The sequence below is a fragment of the Heterodontus francisci genome, chromosome 3 (genome assembly GCF_036365525.1).
Source record: "Heterodontus francisci isolate sHetFra1 chromosome 3, sHetFra1.hap1, whole genome shotgun sequence".
Lineage (NCBI taxonomy): Eukaryota > Metazoa > Chordata > Chondrichthyes > Heterodontiformes > Heterodontidae > Heterodontus > Heterodontus francisci.
This window is the reverse complement of record NC_090373.1, coordinates 214,228,786-214,253,823: the sequence shown is the minus strand read 5'-3', so window position 1 is coordinate 214,253,823 and position 25,038 is coordinate 214,228,786. Positions and strand designations below refer to the sequence as shown.

General features: G+C 41.8%; 1 protein-coding gene across 1 annotated transcript in view; it reads left to right on the top strand.

Moving 5' to 3' along the window:
* The window catches only part of LOC137367185 (MAM domain-containing glycosylphosphatidylinositol anchor protein 2-like), a 1,446,177-nt gene that overhangs the window by 331,903 nt on the left and 1,089,236 nt on the right, over positions 1-25,038 (top strand). Inside the window, exons 5-6 of the mRNA XM_068028622.1 lie at positions 5,697-5,877; positions 6,693-6,716. Of these exons, the coding sequence (XP_067884723.1) occupies positions 5,697-5,877; positions 6,693-6,716 (205 nt within the window). The remainder of the gene's footprint in view (positions 1-5,696; positions 5,878-6,692; positions 6,717-25,038) is intronic.

Here is a 25,038-nt window from a genome sequence, read left to right as displayed (position 1 = left end):
CCAATACCCTGTATAACTGAAGCATAACCTCCCTACTTTTGTATTCAATTCCCCTCATGATAAACGATAACATTCTATTAGCTTTCCTAATTACTTGCTGAACCTGCATATTAGCCTTTTGCGATTCCTGCACCAGGACACCCAGATCCCTCTGCATCTCAGAGCTCTGCAATCTCTCCATTTAGATAATATGCTTCTTTTTTATTCTTCCTGCCAAAGTGGACAATTTCACACTTTCCTACATTATATTCCATTTGCCAGGTCTTTTCCCACTCACCTATCTATATCCCTTTGTAACCTCCTTATGTTCTCTTCACAAGTTATTTTCCTACCTATCTTTGTGTCAGCAGCAAATTTAGCAACCATACCTTCAGTCCCTTCATCTGAGTCATTTATATAAATTGTAAAAAGTTGAGGCCCCAGCACAGATCCCTGTGGTACACCACTCATTACATCTTCCCAACCAGAAAATGACCCATTTATGCCTACTCTCTGTTTCCTGTTAACTAACCAATCTTCTATCCATGCCAATATGTTACCCCCTACACCATGAGCTTTTATTTTCTGCGATAACCTTTGATGTGGCACCTTATCAAATGCCTTCTGGAAATCTAAGTACAATACATCCACCTTTATCCACAGCACATGTAACTCCCTCAAAGAACTCCAATAAATTGGTTAAACATGACTTCCCTTTCACAAAACCATGTTGACTCTGCCTGATTACCTTGAATTTTTCTAAATGCTCTTCTATAACATCTTTAATAACAGCTTCTAACATTTTCCCTAAGACAGATGTTAAGCTAACTGGCCCGTAGTTTCCTGCTTTCTGTCTCCCTCCCTTTTTGAAGCCTCCAGAGCAATTATGTCCTTCCTGTAATGTGTTGACCAGAACTGTACACAATACTCCAGCTGTGGCCGAACCAGCGTTTTATACAGTTCCAGCATTACATCCCTGTTTTTGTATTCTATACCTCGGCCAATAAAGGAAAGCATTCCATATGTCTTCTTCACCACTCTATCTACCTGTCCTGCCACCTTCAGGGACCTGTGGACATGCACTCCAAGATCTCTCACTTCTTCTTCCCCTCTCAATATCCTCCTGTTTATTGTGTATTCCCTTGCTTTATTTGCCCGCCCAAATGTATTACCTCACACTTCTCCGGATTGAATTCCATTTGCCATTTTTCCGCCCACTCAACCAAACCATTGATATAATTCTGGAGTCTACAGCTATCCTCTTCACTATTACACACACCGCCAATTATTGTGTCATCAGCAAATTTCCCAATCATGCCTCCCACATTTAAGTCCAAATCATTAATATATTAATTATATACCACAAATAGCAAGGGGCCCAACACTGAGCCCTGTGGAACACCACTGGAAACAGCTTTCCATTCACAAAAACATCTGACGACAACTATCCTTTGTTTCCTGTCACTGAGTCAATTCTGGATCCAACCAGCCACATTCCCCTGTATCCAATGGGCTTTCATTTTACTGATCAGTCTGCCATGTGGAACCTTGTCAAATGCCTTACTGAAATCCATGTGAGACCACATCTACTGCACTACCCTCATCAATCCTCTTTGTTACTTCCTCAAAAAACTCAATCAAGTTAGTAAGACACGACCTTCCCTTAACAAATCCATACTGACTATCCCTGATTAATCCATGCCTTTCCAGGTGTCAGTTTATCCTGTCTCTCAGAATCGATTCTAACAATCCTGACCCCTCCATGTTGTTGTCTGGGAGCCTGATCCTCCTCACTCAGTCACAGTCACACTGTGCAGCTCCGCCCCTCCTCCTCGCCCCATTCCCCCCCTCTCCTCCCCTTCCACCCCATCTTCCCCCCTCCCCCTCCCCCCCCAACCCCTCTCCCCAGTGTGATATCCACATCCCTGGAGTGAATATAAAAATCTCTCCCTTTCCCCTCTCCCTCTTTCTCTTCATCACATCCCTCCTCCTGTTCTTCCTTCACACACTCCTCTCCCCTCACACCTCCTACTCCACCCCCACACTCCTCTTCCTCCACCCCCACACGCCTCTTCCTCCCACTTTTCCTGCATTCCCTCTCCTCCTCCCCCTCTCCACTCATAGGATCATAAAAACATAAGCAATCGGAACAGCAGTAGGCCATTCGGCCCCTCGATCCTGCTCCACCATTCAACTAGATCATGGCTGATCTGATTGTGGTCTCAGCTCCACTTTCCTGTCTGTCCCCCAGAACCCTTCACTCCCTTGTAGATCAAAACTCTGTCTAACTCAGCCTTGAATATATTCAGTGACCCAGCCTCCACTACTCTCTGGGGAAGAGAATTCCAAAGATTAACTTCCCTCTGAGAGAAGAAATTCCTCCTCATCTCCATCTTAAATGGGAGACCCCTTATTCTGAAACTGTGACCCCCTAGTTCTAGACTCCCCCACGAGGGGAAACATCCTCTCAGTATTTACTCTGTCAAGTCCCCTCAGAATCTTATATGTTTCAATAAGATCACCTCTCATTCTTCTAAACTCCAATGAGTAAAGACCCAACCTGCTCAACCTTTCCTCATAAAACAAACCCTTCATCCCAGAAATCAGCCCAGTGAACCTTCTCTGATCTGCTTCCAATGCAATTATATCCTTCCTTAAATAAGGAGATTAAAACTGTACACAGTACTCTAGGTGTGGTCTCACCAACACTCTGTACAGTTGGAACAAGACTTCCCTACTTTAATAATCCATTCCACTTGAAATAAAGGCCAATATTTCATTTGCCTTCCTAATTACTTGCTGTACCTGCATGCTGACATTTTGTGATTGATGTACGAGGACACCCAGGTCCCTCTGTCCCGCAGCATTCTGCAGTCTCTCTCCATTTAAATAATAATCTGCTTTTCTATTCTTCCTGCCAAAGTGGACAACCTCACATTTTCCCACATTCTACTCCATCTGCTCCTGACTCCCCAAAGCCTGTCCACCATCGACAAGGCACAAGTCAGGAGTGTGATGGAATACTCTCCAATGCCTGGATGGGTGCAGCTCCAACAACACTCAAGAAGCTCGACACCATCCAGTACAAGGCAGCCCGCTTGATTGGCACCCCATCTACAAACATTCACTCCCTCCACCACCGACGCACAGTGGCAGCAGTGTGTACCATCTACAAGATGCACTGCAGCAATGCACCAAGGATCCTTCGACAGCACCTTCCAAACAGGTGACCTCTACGAACTAGAAGGACAAGGGCAGCAAATACAAGGGAACACCACCACCTGCAAGTTCCCCTCCAAGTCACACACCATCCTGACTTGGAACTATATCACCGTTCCTTCACTGTCACTGGGTCAAAATCCTGGATCTCCCTCCCTAACAGCACTGTGTACCAACCTCACACGCACTGCAGTGGTTCAAGAAGGCAGCTCACCACCACCTTCTCAAGGGCAATTATGGATGGGCAATAAATGCTGGCCTGGCCAGTGACACCCACATCCCGTGAATGAATAAAAAAAAGACTGCAAAGAAATATAAACAGGTGAAGTGAGTGGACAACAAGATGGCAGCTGGAGTACAATGTGGGAAAGTGTGAAGTTATTTACTTTGGTAGTAAGAATAGAAAAGCAGAATGTTTGTTAAAAGGTGTGAAACTTTTAAATGTTGATGTTCAGAGGGATATTCAGGGTGTATTTAATACAAGGAACACAGAAAGTTTACATGCAGTTACAACATGCAATTAGGGAGGCAAATGGCATGTTGACCTTTATTGCAAGGAGATTGGAGGACAGGAATAAAGAAGTCTTGCTATAATTGTACAGGGTTTTGGTGAGACCACACCTGGAGTACTGTGTATAGTTTTACACTCCCATTTAAGAAAGAATATACTTGCACTGGAGACAGTACAATGAAAATTCACTGGATTGATCCCTGGGATAACGGGGTTGTTCTATGATGAGAGGCTGAGTAAATTGGGTCTATATTCTCTGGAGTTTAGAAGAATAAGAGGTGATCTCATTGAAACCTACAAGATTCTGAAGGGCCTTTTTTGGTATTTTTCTATTTTTTATTATTTTATTTTATTTTTTAACCATGTGCCTGTTTTCATGTAGACAGAGCTGCTCATTATTCTGTCATTAACCCACTCTCTGGACTAATGTTTATCTTTCACCACAAGCAGTAACACTCTCTTTGCCTTTGTCCCAGGACAGCTTTGTTATTTAATCTCTCTTGACCTCTGCCCTATCAAACACCTTCCCTTTTGTTCTCTTCACCAACTGCCACCCCCTCCCCCACCCCCTTCACTGCTTAAAACCTAATTCTTTTCCAACCTTTGCCAGTTCTGATGAAGGGTCACTGACCTGAAACGTTAACTCTGTTTCTCTCTCCACAGATACTGCCCGACCTGCTGAGTATTTGAAGCTCTCACTGTTTTTATTAACTCTGTTTCTCTCTCCACAGATACTGCCTGACCTGCTGAGTATTTGAAGCTCTCACTGTTTTTATTAACTCTGTTTCTCTCTCCACAGATACTGCCTGACCTGCTGAGTATTTCCATCACTCTCTGTTTTTATTAACTCTGTTTCTCTCTCCACAGATACTGCCTGACCTGCTGAGTATTTCCAGCACTCTCTGTTTTTATTAACTCTGTTTCTCTCTCCACAGATACTGCCTGACCTGCTGAGTATTTCCAGCACTCTCTGTTTTTATTAACTCTGTTCCTCTCTCCACAGATACTGCCTGACCTGCTGAGTATTTCGATCACTCGCTGTTTTTATTAACTCTGTTTCTCTCTCCACAGATACTGCCTGACCTGCTGAGTATTTCCAGCACTCTCTGTTTTTATTAACTCTGTTTCTCACTCCACAGACACTGCCTGACCTGCTGAGTATTTCCAGCACTCTCTGTTTTTATTAACTCTGTTTCTCTCTCCACAGATACTCCCTGACCTGCTGAGTATTTCCAGCACTCTCTGTTTTTATTAACTCTGTTTCTCTCTCCACAGATACTGCCTGACCTGCTGAGTATTTCCAGCATTCTCTGTTTTTATTAACTCTGTTTCTCTCTCCACAGATACTGCCTGACCTGCTGAGTATTTTCAGCACTCTCTGTTTTTATTAACTCTGTTTCTCTCTCCACAGATACTGCCCGACCTGCTGAGTATTTCGATCACTCTCTGTTTTTATTAACTCTGTTTCTCTCTCCACAGATACTGCCTGACCTGCTGAGTATTTCCAGCACTCGCTGTTTTTATTAACTCTGTTTCTCTCTCCACAGATGCTGCCTGACCTGCTGAGTATTTCCAGCACTCTCTGTTTTTATTTAAGATTATAAAGGGGTTTGATAGGGTAGAGACTGAGAGATTGGTCCCACTGGTCAGGGAATCTAGAACACGGGGACACAGTCTCAGGATAAGGGGCTGATCATTTAGGACTGAGCTGAGGTGAAATTACTTCACTCAAAGGGTTGTGAATCTTTAGAATTCTCTACCCCAGCGGTTGTGGATGCTCCATCATTCAATATATTTAAGGCTGGGATAGATTGTTGGTCTCTCAGGTAATCAAGGGATATGGGGAGCGGGCAGGAAAGTGGTATTGAATGGTGGAGCAGGCTTGATGGGCCGAATGGTCTACTCGTGCTCCTATTTCTTGTGTTCTTGTTGATAAACTTGGTGATAAACTGTAGGGATTGTCCTCTGACCTAGTTGTGTCCTACAGGGAGTTTCGAAGATCTGGATGGGACCAGAATACATCAACATCACCAGAAGAATCGAAGAGGGCTCACTCCTTACCTACATGCTGAGCAACCTCAGGATCCCACACAGTTACAAGCTTCACCTCTCTCCCATAACCAGTTTTGGACAAGGAGACACAGCAATCAGAACCATCCAATACAATCGTTAGTATTACCAGCATTAATATACCATATTGTAGAGAGAGTGTGAGACACAGTGAGATAGACAGAGCATGACAAAGACAGAGAGAAAGAGGCAGAGACACAAAAACAGAGAGAGAGAGGCACAGATCAGTCTCTGTGTGCGTCTCTCTCTCACAATCTCTGTTTCCCTCTCTCCCTCTGTTACTCTCCCTCTGTCACTTATTCTCCCTATCTCCCTGCCTAGTTCTCTGTCTCTCGTTCTGTCTCACTCTCTCTCTCTGTCTATGTCCCTCTGTCTCTCTCTCTGTCCTTCTCTCTGTCTTCTCTTTTTTTCTCTATGTCTCCCTGTCTCTCTGACTGTCTCTGTGTGTGTGTCTCGATGTGTGTCTCTCTCTCTCTGTTTCTCTCTCTCTGTCTCTCTCTGTTCCTCTCTCTCTTTTTATCTGTGTCTCTGTTTTTCTCTCTGTCTGTCTCTCTGTTTCTCTCTCTCTCTGTCTATCTCTGTCTGTCTCTGTCTCTTCTCTCTCTCTCTCTGTTCTCTCTCTCTCTCTATCTTTCTCTCTCTCTCTGTCCTTTCTCTCTCTCTGTCTCTCTCTCTCTGTGCTCTGTCTCTGTCTTTCTCTCTTTCTCTCTCTCTGTCCTCTGACTCTGTCTTTCTCTCTTTCTCGCTCTCTGTCTCTCTCTCTCTCTGCCCTCTGTCTCTGTCTTTCTCTCCCTGCCTCTTACTTTCTGGTATGTTGTTTTTTTCATGGTAATTTGGAATTAGTGGAGTGAGTTAGTGAGTCGGGGTATTTAGTCTTTGAGAATATTATTGATCTCTCTCTCTCTCTTTACAGCTGTGTCTTATCCTGCTCCCTCAGGTAAGGCTGTCTGTATGTGACAGTGGGGAATATATTCATGGCTAAATCTCTCAGTATCTCTGGCACCCTATCCCTGGGAACTGTCTTGATGTATTACATTGATATTCATCCCTCCATGACTTTGCCCTTCCCTATCTCTGTCACCATCTTCAGCCCTACACCCTCTGATCTCTGGAATCTCCTCCAGTCCCACAACAATGACCTGTATTTATTTAGTGTCTTTAATATATGAAGTTTTCCCAAGGTGCTCGACAGGAACATTATAAACAATATTTGACCCTGAGCCACATCAGGAGATATTAGGAAGGTGAGCAAAAGTTTGGTCAATGAGGTAGGTTTTAAAGATTGTCTTAAAGGAGGAAAGTAAGGTAGAGAGGGGGAGAGGTTTAGGGAGAGAATTCCAGAGCTCAGGGCCCAGGAAGCTGAAGGCACGGCCGCCAATGGTGGAGCCATTAAAATCGGGGATATACAAGATGCTAATATTAGAGGAACAAACAAACAAAGAACAGTACAGCACAGGAACAGGCCATTCAGCCCTCCAAGCCTGCGCCGATCTTGATGCCTGCCTAAACTAAAACCTTCTGCACTTCCGGGGTCCGTATCCCTCTATTCCCATCCTATTCATGTATTTGTCAAGATGCCTCTTAAACGTCGCTATCGTACCTGCTTCCACCACCTCCCCCGGCAGCAAGTTCCAGGCACTCACCACCCTCTGTGTAAAGAACTTGCCTCGCACATCCCCTCTGTACTTTGCTCCTCGCACCTTAAACCTATGTCCCCTAGTAACTGACTCTTCCACCCTGGGAAAAAGCTTCTGACTATCCACTCTGTCCATGCCACTCATAACTTTGTAAACCTCTATCATGTCGCCCCTCCACCTCCGTCGTTCCAGTGAAAACAATCTGGGTTTATCCAACCTCTCCTCATAGCTAATGCCCTCCAGACCAGGCAACATCCTGGTAAATCTCTTCTGTACCCTCTCCAAAGCCTCCACGTCCTTCTGGTAGTGTGGCGACCAGAATTGCACGCAATATTCTAAGTGTGGCCTAACTAAAGTTCTGTACAGCTGCAGCATGACTTGCAAATTTTTATACTCTATGCCCTGACCGATGAAGGCAAGCATGCCGTATGCCTTCTTGACTACCTTATCCACCTGCGTTGCCACTTTCAGTGACCTGTGGACCTGTACGCCCAGATCTCTCTGCCTGTCAATACTCCTAAGGGTTCTGCCATTTACTGTATACTTCCCACCTGTATTAGACCTTCCAAAATGCATTACCTCACATTTGTCCGGATTAAACTCCATCTGCCATTTCTCCGCCCAAGTCTCCAACCGATCTATATTCTGCTGTATCCTCTGACAATCCTCATCATTATCCGCAACTCCACCAACCTTTGTGTCGTCCACAAACTTACTAATCAGACCAGCTACATTTTCCTCCAAATCATATATATGTACTACAAACAGGAATGCAGATATCTCGGAGGGTTGTGTTCACTGACCTACCCTGGTTCCCAGCTGAGCTTCTAAGCTAATTTTACGTTTCCCTACCTTGTATTCCACCTGCCATATTCTTGCCCACTCACCTAACCTGGCCATTTCCCTCTGCAGCCTCTTTGTGTCCTCCTCACCATGTACTTCCCCATCTAAATTTGTATCATCAGCAAACATGGATACATTACACTTGGTCCCATCATCTAAGTCATTGATATAGATTGTAAATAGCTGAGGCCCCAGTACTGATCCTTGCAGTACCCTACTAGTTACAGCCTGCCAACTGGAAAATGTCCCGTTTATTCCTTCTCTCTGTTTTCTGTCCATTAACCAATCCTCAGTCCATGTTAATATATTACCCCTAAACTCCATGAGTCCAAACATTGTTTAATAACCTCTTGTGTGACACCTTACTGAATGCTTTGTGAAAATATAAATACTCTACATCCACTGGTCCCCCCCTTATCCACCCTGCTAGTTACATCCTGAAAATGTATGTAAATGCAGGAGGCCTGGTAAATACGGTTGGTGCAGGTAGTCATGTGGGAATGTGATGCTGTGGTGACCTGGTTTAATAAAGGGCAGGACTGGGTATTAAATATTCCTGAATACAAGGTGACCAGGAAAGATAGAGAAGGAAAGAAAGGAAGAGGAGTAGCTGTATTGGTTAAGTGCAACATTACTGTGCTGGAGAGTGAATAACTTCACTGGTGGGAAACTTCTAGAAAGAATCATTCGGGGTAAAATTAACAGTCATCTGGACAAATGCGGGTTAATTCAGGAAAGCCAGCATGGATTTCTTGAGGGAAAATCATGTTTAACTAACTTGGAATTTTTTGAGGAGGTAACAGAGAGGGTTGATGAGGGCAATGCTGTTGATGTGGTGCACATGGATTTTAAAAGGCATTTGATACAGTGTCACACAACAGACTTGTGAGCAAACTTGTAGTTCATGGAATAAAAGGGACAGTAGCAACATGGATACGGAATTGGCTGAGTGATAGGAGACAGAGAGTAGTGGTTAATGGATGTTTTTCGGGCTGGAGGAAGGTTTGTAGTGGAGTTCCCCAGGGATCAGTGTTGGGATCCTTGCTTTTCCTGATATATATTAATGACCTAGACCTTGGTGTACAGGGCACAACTTCAAAGTTTGCAGATGATACAAAACTTGGAAACATTGTGAACTGTGAGGAGGATAGTGTAGAACTTCAAAAGGACATCAACTAGTTGGTGGAATGGGCAGACAGGTGGCAGATGAAGTTCAATGCAGAGAAATGTGAAGTGATTCATTTTGACATGAAGAACATGGAGAGACAATATAGAATAAAGAGTACAATTCTAAAGGGGGTGCAGGAGCAGAGGGACCTGGGTGTATATGTGTATAAGTCATTGAAGGTGACAGGACAGGTTGAGAGTGCGGTTAATAAAGCATACAGCATCCTGGGCTTTATTAATAGGGGCATAGAGTACAAGAGCAAGGAAGTTATGTTGAACTTGTTTAAGACACTAGTTCAGCCTCAGCTGGAGTATTGTGTCCAATTCTGGGCACCGCACTTGAGGAAAGACATGAGGTCATTGGAGAGAGTACAGAAAAGATTCACAAGAATGTTTCCAGGGATGAGGAATTTCAGTTATGAAGATAGATTGGAGAACAGAGAACAGTACAGCACAGGAACAGGCCATTCGGCCCTCCAAGCCTGCGCCGATCTTGATGCCTGCCTAAACTAAAACCTTCTGCACTTCCGGGGTCCGTATCCCTCTATTCCATCCTATTTATAAAGTTAGGACTGTTTTCCTTGGAGAAGAGAAGGCTGAGAGGTGATTTGATAGAGGTATTCAAAATCATGAGGGGTCTGGACAGAGTAGATAGAGAGAAACTGTTCCCACTTGTGAAAGGATCGAGAACGAAAGATTTAACGTATTTGGTAAGAGAAGCAAAAGTGACATGAGGAAAAACTTTTTCACACAGCGAGTGGTTAAGGTCTGGAATGAGCTGCCTGATAACGTGGTGGAGGCAGGTTCAATTGAAGCATTCAAAAGGGAATTAGACTGTTATATGAAAAGGAAGAATGTGCAGGGTTACGGGGAGAAGGCAGGGGAATGGAACTGAGGGAATTACTCTTTGAGAGAGCCAGTGCAGACACGATGGGCCGAATGGCCTCCTTCTGCACTGTAACAAATCTGTGACTCTGTGAAATTCTGTGATTTTGTGAGGATGTTGTAGAGGGGTGACGGACAGAATATATTTGGTTAGAGTTAAGAAACAATGGAGGTACCATGACATTGCTGGGCTTATTCTATAGGCCACCAACTAGTGGGAAAGATATAGAGCAGACGTGTCCAACCGTTTTGCCTGCGGGACCACATTATAATTTTTGTCTTACATGGGGGACTGCTGAGACAACGTCAGAAAGATAAAGCATTAAAAATGTATCTTCCTATTAATCACAACAACAAATGTGCATTTTTGTGAAGATTAATTTATTGACTTACTTTCTCATCACTCCTCTGCATCCTCCTGTCTGTCAATACCCTCTGAAATGGTCACTCAGTTCAAGGGCAATTAGGGATGGGCAATAAATGCTGGCCTGGCCAGTGACACCCACATCCCATGAATGAATAAAAGAAACTATGTTGCACACTGATTTATTGACATACCCGGCATTTGTTTGTTTGCAAAATAGTCAGTGCTTTCCCACACACTAGTTCTGCCAATGCAGAGTATTCCGGATAGATGTCTATCTGTCAAAAGTGATCTTGATTACTCTTTCTCTCTCTCTGTCTCCCTCACTTTGTCTCTCTCTCTATGTATCTCTCTCGCTGTCTCCCTCTCTCTTTCTCCCTCTCTCTGTCTCTCTCTCTATGTATCTCTCTCGCTGTCTCCCTCTCTCTTTCTCCCTCTCTCTGTCTCTCTCTCTATGTATCTCTCTCTCTCTCCCTGTATTCCCCCCCCACCGTGTTGTTACCCCCTGTCTGCTTTGGTCCCCTCGCTCTGTGTTGTCCTCACTGTGTGTGTGTCCCCCTCTCTCTGTCCCCCTCTCTCTGTCCCCCCTCTTTCTCTCTCTGTCCCCCCGCTCTCTCTCTCTGTCCCCCCACTCTCTCTCTCTGTCCCCCCGCTCTCTCTCTCTATCCCCCCGCTCTCTCTCTCTATCCCCCCGCTCTCTCTCTCACCCCCGCTCTCTCTCTCTCCCCCCGCTCTCTCTCTGTCCTCCCACTCTCTCTCTCTGTCCTCCCACCCTCTCTCTCTGACCCCCAACTCTCTCTCTCTGTCCCCCAACTCTCTCTCTCTGTCCCCCCACTCTCTCTCTCTGTCCCCCCACTCTCTCTCTCTGTCCTCCCACTCTCTCTCTCTGTCCCCCCACTCTCTCTCTCTGTCCTCCCACTCTCTCTCTCTGTCCCCCCACTCTCTCTCTTTGTCCCCCCGCTCTCTCTGTCCCCCCGCTCTCTCTCTCACCCCCCGCTCTCTCTCTCTCTCCCCCCGCTCTCTCTCTCTATCCCCCCGCTCTCTCTCTCTGTCCTCCCACCCTCTCTCTCTGTCCCCCCACTCTCTCTCTCTGTCCTCCCACTCTCTCTCTCTGTCCCCCCACTCTCTCTTTGTCCCCCCGCTCTCTCTGCCCCCCCCCCCCCCCCCGCTCTCTCTCTCTCTTTCTGATAGTCACATGGAGCAGGGGTGCTCAGCACAGCAGCTTTGTAGTTGATACGTTTTTTAAAAAATTGCACTGTCAGTTTCACAGCTGAATGCTGGGAGCAGTAACAGTGGTTTTTGAACTACAGACAGATTCGGGGTTTTCCAGAGGGCTTTATAAAAAAGCCAGAACCTGCCGGAAAACCTTAAATCTGTCCGAAGTTAGGAAACCGCTGTTCCCAATGTCAGGACATCAGCTGTGAAACTGACAGTGATTTTTTTAAAAAGCCGGTCTGAAAGAAGAAGGAAAATTTCTCATCTCTGAAATACATCCGCGGGCCAGATGGAAATCTTTGGCGGGTCAGATCTTGGCCTGCCTGCCCTATGTTGGACAACCCTGATAAAGAGGAACAAATTAGCAAAGCAGTTACAGAGAGGGTCAAGAATTATGCGGTAGTATAATAGGAGACTTGAATTCTCCTAATATAGACTGGGATAGTAAGAGTGTAAAGGGCAGAGAAAGTTTCCAGAGTGTGTTCAGGAGAATTTTCTACATCAGTATGTCTCCAGTTCAATGAGGAAGGAGGCATTGCTGGATGTGGGGAATGAGGTGGGTCAAGTGAAGTGTGTCAGCAGGGAACGTTCAGAAGACAGTGATCATAGTATCATAAGGTTTAGGTTAGCTATGGAAAAGGACAAGGAGCAATCCAGGGTAAAGATAATTAATTGGGGGGAGGGCCAACTTCAGTGGAGTGAGAACTGATCTGGCCCAAGCAAATTGGAATCAAAGATTGGCAGGCAAAACTGTAACTGAACAAGGGGCTGTCTTTAAAGAGGAGAGAACTCGGCTACAGTCTGTTGTGTTATCTCTTTTTAGATTAATACAAATAAAGCTGAGGGCAGACATCGAAACATAGAAAATAGGAGCAGGAGTAGGCCATTCGGCCCTTCGAGCCTGTTCCACCATTCATTATGATCGTGGCTGATCATCCAACTCAGTCACCTGTTCCCGCTTTCTCCCCGTATCCTTTAATCCCTTTCGCCCCAAGAGCTATATCTAACTCCTTCTTGAAAACATACAATGTTTTGGCCTCAACTGCTTTCTGTGGTAGTGAATTCCACAGGTTCACCACTCTCTGGGTGAAGAAATTTCTCCTCATTTCAGTCCTGAAAGGTTTACCTCGTATCCTTAGACTGTGACCCCTGGTTCTGGACTCCCCCACCATCGGGAACATCCTTCCTGCATCTATCCTGTCAAGTCCTGTTAGGATTTTATAGGTTTCTATGAGATCCCCCCTCACTCTTCTGAACTCCAGCGAATATAATCCTAACCGACTCAATCTCTCCTCATCCGTCAGTCCCACCATCCCAGGAATCAGTCTGGTAAACCTTTGCTGCACTCTCTCTACAGCAAGAACATCCTTCCTCAGATAAGGAGACCAAAACTGCACACAATATTCCATGTGTGGCCTCACCAAGGTCCTGTATAATTGCAGCAAGACATCCCTGCTCCTGTACTCGAATCCTCTCACTATGAAGGCCAACATACCATTTGTCCTTTTTACTGCCTATTGCACCTGCATGCTTATCTAGTAGTGGGCAAATTATTGGAATCTATTCTGAGAGACAGAATAAACTGTCACTTAGAAAGGCAGAGGTTAATCAAGGATAGTCAGCATGGATTTGTTAAGGGAAGATCTTGTTTGACCAACTTGATTGAATTTTTTGAAGAAGTAACAAGGAAGATAGATGAGGGTAGTGCAGTTGATGTGGTCTACATGGATTTTAGCAAAGCTTTTGACAAGGTCCCACATGACAGACTGGTTAAAAAAAAATGAAATCCCATGGGATCCAGGGAAATGTAGCAAGGGGGATACAAAATTGGCTCAGTAGCAGGAAACAAAGGGTAATTGTTGACGGGTGTTTTAGCGACTGGAGGGATGTTTCCAGTGGTGTTCCACAGGGCTCAGTACTGGGTCCCCTACTTTTTGTGGTATATATTAACGATTTGGATGTAAATGTAGGGGGCATGATCAAGAAGTTTGCAAACGACACAAAGATTGGCCGTGTGGTAGATAGCGAGGAGGATAGTTGTAGGCTGCAGGAAGGTATTGATGGTCTGGTCAGATGGGCAGAAAAGTGGCAAAATGAATTCAACCTGGAGAAGTGTGAGGTGATGCATTTGGGGAGGTCAAACAAGGCAAAGGAATAGACGATTAATGGGAAAATACTGAGAAGTGTAGAGGAAGTGAGGAACCTTGGAGTGAATGTCCACAGATCCCTGAAGGGAGCAGGACAGGTCGATAAGGTGGTTAAGAAGGCAGATGGAATCCTTTCCTTTATTAACCGAGGTATAGAATACAAGAGCAGGGAGGTTATGCTGGAACTGTATAACTCATTGGTTAGGCCACAACTTGAGTGCAGTTCTGGTCACCTCATTACAGAAAGGATGTAATTACACTGGAGAGGGTACAGAGGAGATTTACAAGGATGTTGCCAGGACTGGAAAAATGCAGCTATGAGGAAAGATTGGATAGGCTGGGGTTGTTCTCCTTGGAACAGAGAAGGCTGAGGGGAGATCTGATTGAAATGTATAAAATTGTGAGAGGCCCCGTTAGAGTGGAGGTGAAGGGTCAATTCACCTTAGCAGAGAGGTCAGGGACGAGGGGGCATAGATTTAAAGTGATTGGTAAAAACATTAGAGGGGAGATGAGGAAAACCTTTTCCACCCAGAGGGTGGTGATGGTCTGGAACTCACTGCCTGAAAGGGTAGTTGAGGCAGAAACCCTCAACTCATTCAAAAGGAGTCTGGATATGAACCTCAAGTGCTGTAATCTGCAGGGCTACGGACCAAATGCTGGAAGGTGGGATTAGAATAGGTGAATCGTTTCTCGGCCGGCACAGACACGATGGGCCAAGTGGCCTCTTTCTGTGCCTTAAACCTTTGATGATTCTATTCTATGATTAACAAGTGTAAGTTTCTGTCATGCTGTTCTTCCATACGTCTTACTATGGTGATATCATTCGTATACACACACAGCCCGTTCCATTATTTAGTCCATATGCTGTTGAAATATATCCAGTCTGACCAACAGATCGAATGGGAAATGGAGGAAACACCAGCTTTCACAGGGAGATGCAACATTTTTGGCTTTTGTGATTCCCTTGACAAGTTAATGGACCAATATCTGTTTTTTTGCATCTAATTTGGAAAATGTTTCGCTCCAGCAAATGTTGAGTTTAACTCTTCTCACAATGCTATCCTTTGAAAACATCTCTTTAAGGCTTTGTTTAGCCTCCTCACGTCTAAACAGTCAAATTGAACTATCTTTCTGGATTGCAGTAGCTGAAAGAACTGCACCAGTCTGTGTGATGCTCCACTTGTTGAATGATGCCTTGCTTTTCCATTCCATCTTTAATTCTACTCGAATGTGCATGTGGTGTCACTGGCCAGGCCAGCATTTATTGCCCATCCCTAACTGCCCTTGAGAAGGTGGTGGTGAGCTGCCTTCTTTGAACCACTGCAGTCCATGTGGGGTAGGTAGACCCACAGTGCTGTTAGGAAGGGAGTTCCAGGATTTTGACCCAGTGACAGTGAAGGAACGGTGATATAGTTCCAAGTCAGGATGGTGTGTGACTTGGAGGGGAACTTGCAGGTGGTGGTGTTCCCATGCATCTGCTGCCCTTGTCCTAGTTGGTAGAGGTCGTGGGTTTGGAAGGTGCTGTCGAAGGAGCCTTGGTGCATTGCTGCAATGCATCTTGTAGATGGTACACACTGCTGCCACTGTACGTCGGTGGTGGAGGGAGTGAATGTTTGTAGCATATGGGGTGTCAATGAAGCGGCCACAAATCTTACTTGCCACTTATCAGCCCAAGCCTGGATATTGTCCAAGTCTTGCTGCATTTCTACACAGACTGCTTCAGTATCTGAGGAGTCACGAATGGTGCTGAACATTGTGCAATCATCAGTGAACATCCCCACTTCTGACCTTATGATTGAAGGAAGGTCATTGATGAAGCAGCTGAAGATGGTTGGGTCGAGGACACTACCCTGAGGAACTCCTGCAGTGATGTCCTGGAGCTCAGATGATTGACCTCCAACAACCACAGCCATCTTCCTTTGCATTAGGTATGACTCCAACCAGCGGAGGGTTTTCCCCCTGATTCCCATTGACTTCAGATTTAATAGGGCTCCTTGATGCCATACTCGGTCAAATGCTGCCTTGATGTCAAGGGCAGTCACTCTCACCTCACCTCCTGGAGTTCAGTTTTTTGTCCATGTTTGAACAAAGGCTGTAATGAACAGTGAGCGTAGTTACATTTAGTAATGTCCAAACTCTGGGAACTGCACTAGAATGCAAAGAGTTCCAGAAGATTTAAACCGATGCACTCACTATCTCTGCAGCCAGCTCTTTCAAAAGCCCAGGAAGTAGGTCATCAGGCTCATGGAATTTCATGAACAGGTGCTTGATGTGTTGGTGATAGTGACCATAACATAGTACAATTTAAGCTTGTTATGGAGAAAGAAATAGACAAGTTGCAGAAAAAGGTTTTGGATTGGGGGAGAGCAAATTTTAGTAAAATAAGGCAGGATGTGGCCAAGGTAGACTGGAAAGAGTTACTTGTCGGGAAATCTACAGAAGAGCAGTGGGGGGCATTCAAAAAGGAAATGGGGAGGGTACAGGCCCAACATGTTCCCTCTAGGGTAATAGGTAGGAGCAACAAGCCCAGAGAACCATGGATGACCAGAAACATTCAGAGTACGATGAGAAGGAAAAGAGAGGCTTTTAGCAAATACAAGGAGAGCAAATCAATGGAAGCATTAGTGGAGTACAGAAAGTGTAGGATGGAGTTTAAGAAAGCAATTAGGAGAGCAATTCTGGTCGCCACACTACCAGAAGGATGTGGAGAGGGTACAGAAGAGGTTTACCAGGATGTTGCCTGGTCTCGAGGGAATTAGCTATGAGGAGAGGTTGGATAAACTCGGATTGTTTTCACTGGAACGACGGAGGTGGAGGGGCGACATGATAGAGGTTTACAAAGTTATAAGCGGCATGGACAGAGTGGATAGTCAGAAGCTTATTCCCAGGGTGGAAGAGTCAGTTACTAGGGGACATAGGTTTAAGGTGAGAGGGGCAAAGTTTAGAGGGGATGTGCGAGGCAAGTTCTTTACACAGAGGGTGGTGAGTGCCTGGAACTTGTTGCCGGGGGAGGTGGTGGAAACAAATACGATAGCGACGTTTAAGAGACATCTTGACAAATACATGAATAGGATGGGAATAGAGGGATACGGACCCCGGAAATGCAGAAGGTTTTAGTTTCGGCAGGCATCAAGATCGGCGCAGGCTTGGAGGGCTGAATGGCCTGTTCCTGTGCTGTACTGTTCTTTGTTCTTTGTTCTTTTGTTCTAATCCTGAATCTCTAACTAATCCTCATTCTCTTCCTAATCGTCATTCTCGCACTCATCCTCATTCTCTTACTAATCCTCATTCTTTTACTAATCCTTATTTGTTTACCAATTCAAATTCTCTTACTCTTCCTCATTCTCTTACTAATCTTCATCTCTTACTAATCCTCATTCTTTTGCTAATCCTTGTTTTTTTACAAATACTCATTCTCTTCCTTATACTCATTCTTGTACTAATCCTCTTTCATTTACCAATCCATATTCTCTTCCTACTGGTCATTTTCTTATTAATCCTCATTCTCTGTCTCATCCTCATTCATTTACTAATCCTCATTCCCTTACTGATCCTTATTCTTTTTCTAATCCTTATTTTTTTTACTAATACTCGTTCTCTTCCTAATCCTCAGACTTTTACTAAGCCTCACTCTCTTACTGATCCTCATTCTCTAACTAGTCCTCATTCTCTTACTAATACTCATTATTGTGCTAATCCTCTTTCATTTACGAATCCTTATTCTCTTCCTAATGGTCATTTTCTTATTAATCCTCATTCTCTGTCCAATCCCCATTCTTTTACTAATCCTCATTCTTTTACTAATCCTCATTCTCTTACTAACCTGCATTCTTTTACTAATCCTCATTCTTTTACTAATCCTCATTCTTTTACTAATCATTTTTCTCTTCCTAATCCTTTTTCTCCACCAAATCCTTTTTCTCCACCTAATCTGCATTCTCTACCTAATCCGCATTGTTTTATTCATCCTCATTCTGTTACTAATCCTCATTCTCATCCGAAACCTCATTCTTTTACTAGTCCTCATTCTCTTCCTAATCCTCATTTTTTAATTATCCTCATTCTCTTCCTAATCCTCATTCTTTTACAAATCCTTTTTCTCTTCTTAATCCTCATTCTCCACCTAATCCTCATTCTATTCCTAATCCTCATTCATTTATTAATCATTTCTCTCTTCTTAATCCTCATTCTCTTACAAATCCTTTTTCTCTTCCTAATCCTCATTCTCTTACTAATCTTCATTGTTTTAGGAATCCTCATTCTCGTACAGATCCTGATTCACTTACTAAACCTGATTCTGACTAATCCGCATTCGCTTAATAATCCTCATTCTTTCACTAATCCACATTCCTACTCCCTTACTAATCCTCATTTTCTGACTGATGCTCATTCTTTTACTAATCCTCATTCTTTAACGAATCCTCTTTCTCTTACTGATCCAGAATCACTTACTAATCCTAATTCTTTTACCAATCCTCATTCTCTGCCTAATCCTCATTCTATCTATAATCGTTTTTTTTTGACGAATCATCAATTTCTTCCTAATCCTCATTCCCTTACTAATCCTCATTCTCTTTTCTAATCCTCATGCTTTTACAGGTCCTCATTCTCTTACTAATCCTCATTCTCTGACTAATCCTTATTCTCCACCTAATCCTCATTCTTTTCCAAATCCTCATTCTTTTACTAATCCTCATTCTCTTCCAAATCCTCATTCTCTTCCTAATTCTCATTCTCTCCCTAATCAAAGAACAAACAAAGAACAAAGAAAATTACAGCACAGGAACAGGCCCTTCGGCCCTCCAAGCCTGCGCCGATCCAGATCCTCTATCTAAACATGTCGCCTATTTTCGAAGGGTCTGTATCTCTTTTCTTCCTGCCCATTCATGTATCTGTCTAGATACATCTTGAAAGACGCCATCGTGCCCGCATCTACCACCTCCGCTGGCAACGCGTTCCAGGCACCCACCACCCTCTGTGTAAAGAAATTTCCACGCATATCCCCCCTAAACCTTTCCCCTCTCACTTTGAACTCGTGACCCCTAGTAATTGAATCCCCCACTCTGGGAAAAAGCTTCTTGCTATCCACCCTGTCTATACCTCTCATGATTTTGTACACCTCAATCAGGTCCCCCCTCAACCTCCGTCTTTCTAATGAAAATAATCGTAATCTACTCAACCTCTCTTCATAGCTAGCGCCCTCCATACCAGGCAACATCCTGGTGAACCTCCTCTGCACCCTCTCCAAAGCATCCACATCCTTTTGGTAATGTGGCGACCAGAACTGCACGCAGTATTCCAAATGTGGCCGAACCAAAGTCCTATACAACTGTAACATGACCTGCCAACTCTTGTACTCAATACCCCGTCCGATGAAGGAAAGCATGCCGTATGCCTTCTTGACCACTCGATTTACCTGCGTTGCCACCTTCAGGGAACAGTGGACCTGAACACCCAAATCTCTCTGTACATCAATTTTCCCCAGGACTTTTCCATTTACTGTATAGTTCACTCTTGAATTGGATCTTCCAAAATCCATCACCTCGCATTAGCCCTGATTGAACTCGATCTGCCATTTCTCTGCCCAACTCTCCAATCTATCTATATTCTGCTGTATTCTCTGACAGTCCCCTTCACTATCTGCTACTCCACCAATCTTAGTGTCGTCTGCAAACTTGCTGATCAGACCACCTATACTTTCCTCCATATCATTTATGTATATCACAAACAACAGTGGTCCCAGCACGGATCCCTGTGGAACACCACTGGTCACCCGTCTCCATTTTGAGAAACTCCCTTCCACTGCTACTCTCTGTCTCCTGTTGCCCAGCCAGTTCTTTATCCATCTAGCTAGTACACCTTGGACCCCATGCGCCTTCACTTTCTCCATCAGCCTGCCATGGGGAACCTTATCAAACGCCTTACTGAAGTCCATGTATATGACATCGACAGCCCTTCCCTCATCAATCAACTTTGCCACTTCCTCAAAGAATTCTATTAAGTTGGTAAGACATGACCTTCCCTGCACAAAACCATGTTGCCTATCACTGATAAGCCCATTTTCTTCCAAATGGGAATAGATCCTATCCCTCAGTATCTTCTCCAGCAGCTTCCCTACCACTGACGTCAGGCTCACCGGTCTATAATTACCTGGATTATCCCTGCTACCCTTCTTAAACAAGGGGACAACATTAGCAATTCTCCAGTCCTCCGGGACCTCACCCGTGTTTAAGGATGCTGCAAAGATATCTGTTAAGGCCCCAGCTATTTCCTCTCTCGCTTCCCTCAGTAACCTGGGATAGATCCCATCCGGACCTGGGGACTTGTCCACCTTAATGCCTTTTAGAATACCCAACACTTCCTCCCTCCTTATGCCGACTTGACCTTGAGTAATGAAACATCTGTTCCTAACCTCAACATCCGTCATGTCCCTCTCCTCGGTGAATACCGATGCAAAGTACTCGTTTAGAATCTCACCCATTTTCTCTGACTCCAAGCACAACATTCCTCCTTTGTCCTTTAGTGGGCCAATCCTTTCTCTAGTTACCCTCTTTCTCCTTATATATGAATAAAAGGCTTTGGGATTTTCCTTAACCCTGTTTGCTAAAGATATTTCATGACCCCTTTTAGCCCTCTTAATTCCTCGTTTCAGATTGGTCCTACATTCCCGATATTCTTTCAAAGCTTCGTCTTTCTTCAGCCGCCTAGACCTTATGTATGCTTCCTTTTTCCTCTTAGCTAGTCTCACAATTTCACCTGTCATCCATGGTTCCCTAATCTTGCCATTTCTGTCCCTCATTTTCACAGTAACATGTCTCTCCTGCACACTAATCAACCTCTCTTTAAAAGCCTCCCACATATCACATGTGGATTTACCTTCAAACAGCTGCTCCCAATCTACATTCCCCAGCTCCTGCCGAATTTTGGTATAATCCTCATTCTCTTCCTAATCCTCATTCTTTTACTAATATTCATTCTCATACAAATCCTCATTCTATTACTAATCCTTTTTCTGTTCCTAATCTTTATTCTCTACCAAATATGCATTCCCTTCCTAATCCTCATTCCTTTACAAATCGTCATTCTCTTCCTGATCCTCATTCTTTGATTAATCCTCATTCTTTTACGATTCCTCATTCTCTTCCTGATCCTCATTCTTTTATTAATCCTCATTCTTTTACGATTCCTCATTCTCTTCCTGATCCTCATTCTTTTATTAATCCTCATTCTTTTACGATTCCTCATTCTCTTCCTAATCTTCATTCTTTAACTAATCGTCATTCTCTTCCTAATCCTCATTCTTTTACTAATGCTCATTCTTTTACTAATCTCAGTCTGTTACTAATCCTCATTCTTTTTCTAATCCTCATTCTTTTACTAATCCTCATTCTTTTACTAATTCTCATTCTTTTACGATTCCTCATTCTCTTCCTGATCCTCATTCTTTTATTAATCCTCATTCTTTTACGATTCCTCATTCTCTTCCTAATCTTCATTCTTTAACTAATCGTCATTCTCTTCCTAATCCTCATTCTTTTACTAATCCTCATTCTTTTTCTAATCCTCATTCTTTTACTAATTCTCATTCGTTTACTAATCCTCAATCTTTTACTAATCCTCATTCTTTTACTAATCCTCATTCTTTTACGATTTCTCATTCTTTTACTAATCCTCATTCTCTTTCTAATCCTCATTCTTTTACTAATTCTCATTCTTTTACTAATCCTCATTCTTTTACTAATTCTCATTCTTTTACTAATCCTCATTCTTTTACTAATCCTCATTCTTTTACTAATTCTCATTCTTTTACTAATTCTCATTCTTTTACTAATCCTCATTCTTTTACTAATCCTCATTCTTTTACTAATTCTCATTCTTTTACTAATTCTCATTCTTTTACTAATCCTCATTCTTTTACTAATCCTCATTCATTTTCTAATCCTCATTCTTTTACTAATTCTCATTCTTTTACTAATCCTCATTCTTTTTCTAATCCTCATTCTTTTACTAATTCTCATTCTTTTACGATTCCTCATTCTTTTTCTAATCCTCATTCTTTTACTAATTCTCATTCTTTTACTAATCCTCATTCTTTTACTAATCCTCATTCTCTTTCTAATCCGCATTCTTTTACTAATCCTCATTCTTTTCCTAATCCTCATTCTTTTACTAATCCTCATTCTTTTACTAATCCTCATTCTTTTACGATTTCTCATTCTTTTACTAATCCTCATTCTTTTACTAATCCTCATTCTTTTACTAATCCTCATTCTCTTTCTAATCCGCATTCTTTTTCTAATCCTCATTCTGTTACTAATCCTCATTCTTTTACTAATTCTCATTCTTTTACTAATCCTCATTCTTTTAATAATCCTCATTCTTTTACTAATTCTCATTCTTTGACTAATTCTCATTCTTTTACTGATCCTCATTCTTTTAATAATCCTCATTCTTTTACTAATCCTCATTCTTTTACTAATCCTCATTCTCTTTCTAATCCACATTCTTTTTCTAATCCTCATTCATTTACTAATCCTCATTCTTTTACTAATTCTCATTCTTTTACTAATCCTCATTCTTTTACTAATCCTCATTCTTTTACTAATCCTCATTCTCTTTCTAATTCGCATTCTTTTTCTAATCCTCATTCTTTTACTAATCCTCATTCTTTTACTAATTCTCACTCCCTTTATAATCCTCATTCTTTTTCTAATTCTCATTCTTTTACTAATTCTCATTCTTTCACTAATCCTCATTCTTTTACTAATTCTCATTCTTTTACTAATTCTCATTCTTTTACTAATCCTCATTCTTTTACTAATTCTCATTCTTTTACTAATCCTCATTCTTTTACTAATTCTCACTCCCTTTATAATCCTCATTCTTTTTCTAATTCTCATTCTTTTACTAATTCTCATTCTTTCACTAATCCTCATTCTTTTACTAATTCTCATTCTTTTACTAATTCTCATTCTTTTACTAATCCTCATTCTTTTACTAATCCTCATTCTTTTACTAATTCTCATTCTTTTACTAATCCTCATTCTTTTACTAATTCTCACTCCCTTTCTAATCATCATTCTTTTACTAATTCTCATTCTTTTACTAATTCTCATTCTTTTACTAATCCTCATTCTTTTACTAATTCTCACTCCCTTTCTAATCCTCATTCTTTTACTAATTCTCATTCTTTTACTAATCCTCATTCTTTTACTAATCCTCATTCTTTTACTAATTTTCATTTGCTTACCAATCCTCATTCTTTTTCCAGTCCTCATTCTTTTACTAATTCTCATTCTTTTACGAATCCTCATTCTCTTTCTAACCCTCATTTTTTTTCTAATCCTCATTCTTTTTCTAATCTTCATTCTTCTACTAACCCTCATTCTTTTACTAATCCTCATTCTTTTACTAATCCTAATTTTTTTACAATTTCTCATTCTTTTACTAATCCTAATTCTTTTACTAATTTTAATTTGCTTACTAATCCTCATTCTCTTTCTAATCCTCATTCTTTTACTAATTCTCATTCTTTTACTGATCCTCTTTATTTTACTAAACCTCATTCTTCTACTAATCCTCATTCTTTTACTAATTCTCATTATTTTACAAATTCTGATTCTTTTACTAATCCTCATTCTCTTTCTGATCCTCATTCTTTTACTAATTCTCATTCTTTTACTAATCCTCATTCTTTTACTAATCCTCATTCTTTTTCTAATACTCAATCTTTTACTAATTCTTATTCTTTCACTAATCCTCATTCTTTTACTAATCCTCATTTTCTTTCTACTCCTCAATCTTTTACTAATCCTCAATCTTTTACTAATCCTCATTCTCTTTCTATTCCTCATTCTTTTTCTAATCCTCATTCTTTTACTAAATCTCATTCTTTTACTAATCCTCATTCTTTTACTAATCCTGATTCTTTTGCTAATTCTCATTCTTTTACTAATCCTTATTGTTTTACTAATTCTCATTCTCTTTCTAATCCTGACTCTCTTACTAATCCTCATTCTTTTACTAATTCTCATTCTTTCACTAATCCTCATTCTTTTTCTAATCCTCATTCTTTTACTAATCCTCATTCTTTTACTAATTCTCATTCTTTTACTAATCCTCATTCTTTGATTAATCCTCATTCTTTTACTAATCCTCATTCTCTTTCTAATCCGCATTCTTTTTCTAATCCTCATTCTTTTACTAATCCTCATTCTTTTACTAATTCTCATTCTTTTACTAATCCTCATTCTTTTTCTAATCCTCATTCTTTTACTAATCCTCATTCTTTTTCTAATCCTCATTCTTTTACTATTTCTCATTCTTTTACTAATCCTCATTCTTTTCCTAATTCTCATTCTTTTACTAATCCTCATTCTTTTACTAATCCTCATACTTTTACTACTTCTCATTCTTTTACTAATTCTCATTCTTTTTCTAATCCTCATTCTTTTGCTAATTATCATTCTTTTACTAATTCTCATTATTTTACTAATCGTCATTCTTTTACTAATCCTCATTCTTTTACTAATCCTCATTCTCTTCCTAATCGTCATTCTTTTTCTAATACTCATTCTTTTGCTAATTCTTATTCTGTTACTAATCCTCATTCATTTACTAATCCTCATTTTCTTTCTACTCCTCAATCTTTCACTCATCCTCAATCTTTTACTAATCCTCATTCTTTTACTAATCGTCATTCTTTTACTAATCCTCATTCTTTTACTAATCCTCATTCTCTTTCTCATCCTCATTCTTTTTCTAATCCACATTCTTTCACTAATTCTTATTCGTTTACAAATCCTCATTCTTTTACTAATCCTCATTCTCTTTCTAATCCTCATTCTTTTTCTGATTCTCATTCTTTTACTAATTCTCATTCTTTTACAAATGCTCATTCTTTTACTAATCCTCATTCTCTTTCTAATCCTCATTCTTTTTCTGATTCTCATTCTTTTACTAATTCTCATTCTTTTACTAATCCTCATTCTCTTTCTAATC